The 7,760-nt window shown below is 36.4% G+C and overlaps 1 protein-coding gene across 1 annotated transcript in view; it reads left to right on the forward strand.

Moving 5' to 3' along the window:
- The first annotated feature begins 85 nt into the window (after positions 1–85).
- Positions 86–7,760, forward strand: part of LOC106464228 (GATOR complex protein NPRL2-like) — a 42,235-nt gene continuing 34,560 nt past the window's right edge. Inside the window, 3 exon segments of the mRNA XM_013924356.2 lie at positions 86–263; positions 265–294; positions 5,844–5,935. Of these exon segments, the coding sequence (XP_013779810.1) occupies positions 183–263; positions 265–294; positions 5,844–5,935 (203 nt within the window). The 5' untranslated portion in view covers positions 86–182.

Here is a 7,760-nt window from a genome sequence, read left to right on the forward strand (position 1 = left end):
TGAAAAACGTAAAATATATTAATATTTAATTTTCTTAACAATCAATCGTTTTCTTATCATCAGGTGGCAGTTGAGTAGCCTTTTCTCGTTGTTATTGCCATTATCAACAAACTGATTTGTAAAGCGTACTACAGTCACTGTTGTAAAGAGAGATTTAGGCAAACAGTTCACAGTAGAGTGATATGTTTAACTCTGGATGTCATTATTATCAGACACAGTCGCAGGAGAGCCCTATTAAGTGCATTCTTTTTAGTGAGTTTCATCCAGTTGCTAGGTCCAAAAATAACATTTCAGGTAATTTCATTTTCAATTAAAACTAAAAGCTCAACTCGCATAGTATTACTTTTTCATTTTTAGTACGTTTTATTGTATTTAAAGTTTTTAATTGTGATTTTTTATTAATTTTTTGTTTCTGAGGCCGAGGACTTGCATTTTATTTTTACAGAATGAATACAACTTACAACTAATATTAATAAATGTTTCCACCATTTACTGATTTAGCCTAAGGCTGACGTTAGTAATAGAATAAAACTATAATGCTAATACTACTGAGTAAGAGTAATGATGATTTGGAAATGCACTGCACTTTAGACTCGGTTTAGATGGGTCGTATTTAAACAAGCAATGCCAAATGTCAAAGTGTGAAAAAGCGTACCAAGCTCGGTATTTTATTATTTGGGCTACAAGTACAAGGGTGGAAAAAAAAAGACATATTTAATTAAAAGAAATATAAAATATAATTTATGGTGTATCCGTTTTATATTATAATAAAAATAAATCCAAGTGAAAAAAGGGGGCTTAGAGATAAATTATGGTATTGAAAAGGGCCAAAAACTAAAGGAAATTATATTCTCACCCATTTTGGTATTTAGTAACTTAAGTTATGGTAAATATAAATATCAAAAACTAGTATTTTGTAAATAACGTTACACTTCTAGCTGTAAAGCTTAATTTTCATTAATTTCATTCAATTAAAGCTTATATAGTTTTACTTTTCTGACAGGGTGGTTGGGCTTTGATATCTTAAGTTACTTATCCACCAGTATTCCAAGATTATATTCTTCAGTTATGCTATTGAATTACTTACAGTCTATATTAAATGTGATCTAAATTATTATAACAAAAATGCATAACTTTGCCCTAATGTATAACTAAAAGTAATTTGCCAAATATTTGTCGAACATACAAATTAATCTAAGTCATTCTATAATACCTAAACACCCTCAGGTAACTAGAAATACTCAAAAGTTAATATCATCAGCAACTTAATTAGTTTACTGATTATGTCCTTATCAGTATCATTAATGGAAATAAGAAAAAGTAAATCCTCAAGTGCTGATCCCAGAGGCATTTCATTAGTAAGAATTGTCCAGTTTGATTAGACTTAATAATTAGTGCTGGTCTACTTAATCAATATCCCAGGAGCAGTGATGACATCAGTCAGTGTCACATAAAGTAGTCAATCCATTGAAATTTCTATTTAATCAATTAAATGAATTTGGTGTTTCTGATTATTACTGTTTTCAATTATTCCAACAATCTATTAATTGAAATTATGATTGAATCACTTGTCAAAAAATATCAACTAAATGAAATTTGGGATTACTATTCCTATTACATTTGTTGTTGAGTGCAAAGCTACATAATTGGCTGTCTGTGCTCTGTCCAATTTTTGCCTTATATGTAGTAGTTTTTTTTTTTCACTTCAGGTTTTTTGTTTTAGTTATTAGGGGGAGAAACCTCCTAATTCAAGGATCTCTGATCAGAATCCTTTTACTAAACTTTCTCACCCTCTTGTTTTTTGGATTTTTTTCATGGCAAAACCTAGTAAGGCCATTTGCCACAAATTTTGAACTGCTGACTAGAAGGAAGGCAACTGGCTGGCAGCACTTGCCACTAACCTTTTTTTTTTTGCTTACTTGTATGTGAAATGATTTCAGGAACACTGTACTAATTCATTAGTCAAATGTAATGAATAAATGGGGTCATTAATTAACCCTTTCAGCACTGGCATTGGTCCATTGTATTTCACATTTTCATAAGAGTTAAATTCAAGATTTAATCAATAAACTTTATTATCAATGTATGTTAGTAAACTTGGCATTAGAACGAAGTTTGTAATTCAAGTTTTTATAATACCTAAGTTTTAACTTTTTAATTTCAAAAGAAAATTGTAAAAAATATTCTCAGTCTTCACTTGTGTGGTCATGTAATATGTGTTAAATTAATATGTAATATTATGTGTAAAATGTGTAAAACTACCAAAACATACTTACCTCCACTCACAGTACAGCTATTACTTGACTGCCAGAATTTATTTCTTTGCCCATCTAAGCATTGGTCTGATTTTTTATCGCTTGATTTATATCCCACTTAATTGCCCTTGGGGATATCTATCCTGTGACACTCTCTATCTATGTCAATTTCACCCACTATCATGGTACTGTGTATAAGCACCTCATTCAGATAATGTTATCACTTTTTCTTGACAAAGCATTCAGGAATGAGTGTCTTTTTCAACATATATCTCTGTGAGGTTCAGTTGACTCCCATCTGGCTCCATGCTATGGAACAGGCAGTCAGACTCTTACTCACATCTCCTTCTCACACTGCACAGATGGTTCTTTGTCTTTTGGAATGAGCTCACATAAGTTCCCTTCAGTGGTCACTACATGACTAATAGATCATGAACAGCAAACCAGTGGATCACCCAGTCTCCTTATTCAAGATCAACATCTTGATCTTTAGTGGCGGTTAGACTGGAACAGTACTACAATAGGTCTCCCTTTACCACCACTTTGTCCCGAGATACATCTCTTCACAGATTCATCACTTCAGGGATGAGGTGTGTATATTGATGGTCAGAAATTTCAGGGCCTATGGATGGTCAACAAAACTTCCTTCCACATCAGTATTTTTTAACTTTTTACTCTCCAAAGGGTAATGTTTCAAGGTCTGGAATTATTGAGGGGAAAAATCATCATGCTTCACACCAATGGTGTCTTACATTTCCTATTGAGGGGGTGATGAATTTGATAGCAGATCAATTGTCTTGACCCAACCAAATGGATGCAACATAATGAAGTTTTCCATTGGATTTGATCTTTGTTTGTGACAACAATAATCAATGCATTTGCCACTTATTGGAACACACAATTACAGGCATTTTGATCCCTGGTACCTCACCCTCAGGCATTGGCGATAGATGCATTCAGTCAGGACTGGACGGGATTGCACCTTTATGCTTTCCTACCGATTTGTCTGTTACCTAGAGTTCTGGCTATGGTTCAATCAACCCCTTGTACCTGATAATGACAGAACCTTGTCGAAACATTGTACATTTGCTGTTATGTTAAACTTATATTAAAGTTTTTCTTCATTAGCCATTCAAGTCGTCTCCAAGGATTATTAGCTAGATTATAGAGGTGAGCATTTTTATTACTCCTCTTGTCTCATCCTTACTTTATAGGGCCCCTTGCCTCCTTTTCAGTGGATTCCATTCTGTGATGAGTGTTGCCCAGGCAGGTGTGCTTTATCAAACCAATTCCACACAAGCAACTGCTAAGTCAATATACTTTATCTAGGTTGCAACAGGCTCTGTAGAAATGAGATGTTTGATAAGACCACCTAGAGGCTGACTGGGTGGTATTACATGGACTATCATGAGTAAAGCATAAGGGGATCCTGGAGTAAGCAAGAAAAAATCAGACCAATGCTTAAATGGGCAAAGGAAGAAACCCTGACAGATTCCTTCCCTGGATATTAGGGTTCATACTGGGCATTTGGTTTCTTAGTTGTTGAGGGTGCCAGCATGACTCACCCTTCATGGTCTTCAGATCAGTTTGCATTAGCTTACCATCAGGCTGACTGTCTGTTTCTCGACTCTCAACAGTTGGGGTTGATTTTACCTGTGTTGGGCAGTCCCTGATTACCTCTTCGGCTCTCCCTTTACACACGTGGTTTCTCTGTTATTGAAATCTCCTAGGTAGAGATGTGGCCTTGTCCCAGGTTCGTTTACTACCTCCTTATCTCTGGGATCTATGTGTAGCCCCTTTTCTTTGGTAGTATGTTTTTGGTGATGTGCCTGAAACTTTTGGAATCACATATGGAGTCAGTACATCAACTCTACTCCTTTTCTTTTTAGTTGCATGTTTGTCATATTCAGAGCTGAGACTGGTCCTTATTCCTCTTTCCTGTGCTAGTCCTTCTCAATCTTTACCTGTTCCTCCCTCCAGGGGTTCATAAACTCATTGTTTTATTTGGTGTAGATGGTCACATCACCAAAGTTACTGGTGACTACCCAATGGGTTCTGGTCCAGTGGAGACTCACTTGGCAGACTTTGTTTCCTTTTGGAGATCTTTCACCACAGATCCATGAATTATTGGGGTTTTATCCAAGGAACATTTGTAATACAATTCTTTCCCCCTCCTTTGTCTCAGGTGTCCATTTCATTCCCATTTCCTCAGGATCCTACTACCAGTAAACATCTGTCTGAGGCTGTTCAAGACCTTCTGTCTCAACAGGCTGTCGAACCTGTCCATCATCTTTCTCCAGTCTTTTATTCAAGACTGTTTGTTGTCCCCAATTAAACCAGAGACTGGCAGCCTGTGATAGATTTGTTCCACCTCAATCAATTTCTGGTCCTACCTCGCATTTCTTACCCTCAAGTGGTCTTTTTCTCTGGGCTTGTGGATGACCAAGGTGAACATTCGTGAATGCTTACTTTCATATCCCGATATCTCGTCAGTTGCGATGCTATCTTAGGTTCATTCATAACGAAGTGGTTTATCAGTTTTGTGCACTGCTCTTTGGGCTTGTTTCAGCCCCATATGTTTTTTGTCATGTAATCAAGACAATCGCCCATCACTTACATGCTGAAGGGTTGTGCTTCTATCAATTCATGGATGACTGGCTACTGTTAGCTCGTTCCAAACAGGAGTCTGCCTATCACACTTCTTGGCTGCTCCTAGAGGCAGCTCATGTGGGGTGGTCAATCAAATTAGAGAAGTTTTTCCTTCAGCCTACCCAATATCTTGTCCATTTGGGTGTTTTTTTCAATGCCAATCTCAAACGGGCCCAACCTTCTCCTTTGAACTTCATTCGATTGAGCTTTTTTTTTTTTATTGGCTTACAAGGTCAGTTGAATTGACCAATCCCATTTTGAGATAGGATAGAGAAAATAACATATAAAGTATAAAGTTTTACTGAAAAAAAAACGTTTGAAATGCATTTAGGAGGTTTTAGGGATTACATAAAGGAAATTTGAGATTTTTGAGATGAGGAAAAGTATTTTTAATTTTAATATGAAAATTACTTTGCACATGGACTATTCAAAACAAATACTCAATATATTAATGACAGATCTTTATTTCATTTTATTAAAAATACTTTACTAAAAAATATGTTTTATGTGAAAGATTTATAATATAAACTTAAAGACTGCCAAAATTTTGTGAAGATATACACACTATATTGAAAGTTAAAAGTATTAAATCTATAGACTTTAATTGAGTACAAAGAGGTCAAATGGACCAAGCCTGTATTGAGAGAGTTAAGGAAAACTTCAGTATATGAAGATTCAGACCTATCCTGAAGTAGAATTATAATGCCAGGAAACTTTTATTTACTTGAAGTTTGGTTCAATAAAAGTATTGGTGTGAAGGACTACATTTAATTTTTTTTTCAGCTGTTTTGGTTCATTGACAACATGCGACTTCAATGAGATGAATGGCCTTCTGTCACTTTGCATTTTCATACAAACTAGATTTTTTGGATTACTGTGAGTTTTAATTTACATTCATATTTTCTATTATAACTAATGTTACTCTTTTGTTCGAATTAGACACCAGAAGACTATGTTTCAAAAGAAGTGTTTGACTCCCTTAATGTCTACATTATTCCCAAACCAGAACTTCAGGGGAAGTTGATAACAGTGTAAGTGAAATTTGATTTATTTTTCATGAAGCTGACTAAGAATACCATATGTGCATATTCTTTTTCTGGTGCTAAATTATAACTTAAACTTTGACTTACTGTTCATAATTCCCTTTGAGGAGCTATGTTTATTTTCATTTAATTGTGATATTTTTACCTGAATAAATTATGTAAATTTTTAAGCCCGCCTGATCAGCAAGATTGAAGATACCAACATAATCAGAAATAAAAAATATATACCCAATTAAATATAATGTTCAAACTATATTACTTATATTGAATCCAGATCAGTTTGCTTTTGCATATCATTGTACCAACTGCCCTTTCTTTACCAGCAATTGTTAGTTTACATTTTGCTTGTTTGGAGTGCGGCCCCTGAATTTATCATGTCATTGTGTTCCTTCCAGATTCGTCATCCCCCCAGACAACCTACTCTTCCAGACTGGGATATTAATGTGGTCCTTCATTCCCTCCCTTTACCTCCATTTGAACCACTTTACTCATGTTCCATGTTTCACCTTTCCCTTAAAACGTATTTTCTTTTCTTATTAGTTGGATTTGTTTGCCATTGACATTTCACCTACACTTTACCAACCTATCTATCTTTTTCTCCTTTGTTTGGTTCAATCCTTCTTCTCAAGGAACTCGGCGGCTAGATAGAGTAACTTCTTCTTTTCAACCATTACTCTTCCTTCTATTTCTCATCTCTCCCCTTGTTCCAAGCTGGATAGATTTCTATGTCCAGTCTGTACTTTTCCTTGTTATATTGCCCACATGGGTTCCTTCTGGGTACCCATTCCTGACTCTATCTCTTGGCAGTCTTCCTCTGTTAGGGATTTTTCCCCTTCTACTCTCACCAATTCAGTTTGACGTTTAATTCAATTGGCTTATTCCTCCTTGTCTTCTCCCTCCCCGAATTTCTTCCAGATGTCTTCTCATCAGAATCAACACTTCACCTTTTCCCTTCGTTTTGTATTCTTTGTCCATTGGAGGAAATCCTACAGTCAGACATGGGGACTACACCTAATAAGTTCATCTCTCATTATTTACACCATATTGCAGTTACTTCTTTGTCTCCTGCCTGTGGCTGTTCTTCAAGCTTCAATGCAACTTTAACTTGACAAGTTTATATTCATACTTTTCTTTTCAGAGGCCCTTGCTCATTTACTCATTATAAGGATCCTGCTCAGTGGTGAGTGGTGCCTGACCAGGTATTCTTCAATTTGAAATATGCACTGTAAAGCCATGTTGATTTGCAGTTTACCTTCATAAACTTGTCCATTACGCACCGTAGCACCCGTGGACTGCATGGGTAAAGCAGAAGGGGGGACATCTTCCCATTCCTGCCGTGCCTTGTATTGAATAAATTAATATGATCTGCTTTTCAAAATAGGATTTCGCGGTCACCCATTGCACTGTCTCTGGTGATGACATTCCTCTGGACACTCCACTGCCCCCCCTACCCCATTATATGGGAGTCCTTACCACTTTCCAGTTCCAAGCCGCTGTGGTGGTTGACCATGGAGTCACCCTCCTGTATGGATTACACACAAAGATGGCTATAACTATTCTGTGCAGAGTAGGGCAGTGGTGTTCTGTGAGTGTAGATGATGTGCTATCCTCCAATATGCAATATGCAATCATTAGGGAGCAAGACATTAAATTGCAGTTCACCCCTTCGATTGGGAGCCCTCATCCTACCAACACATGGATGTCGGTACCCCATAGCTGGGTTTTGGATTTAGAGTAGAACCAATCAACATGTCCTCACATGTTTAGTGTTGTCTATATTTCTCCTTCGATCATACTCCTTCTGTGTTGTGGG

Source organism: Limulus polyphemus, unplaced genomic scaffold, assembly GCF_000517525.1.
Source record: "Limulus polyphemus unplaced genomic scaffold, Limulus_polyphemus-2.1.2 Scaffold1592, whole genome shotgun sequence".
NCBI lineage: Eukaryota > Metazoa > Arthropoda > Merostomata > Xiphosura > Limulidae > Limulus > Limulus polyphemus.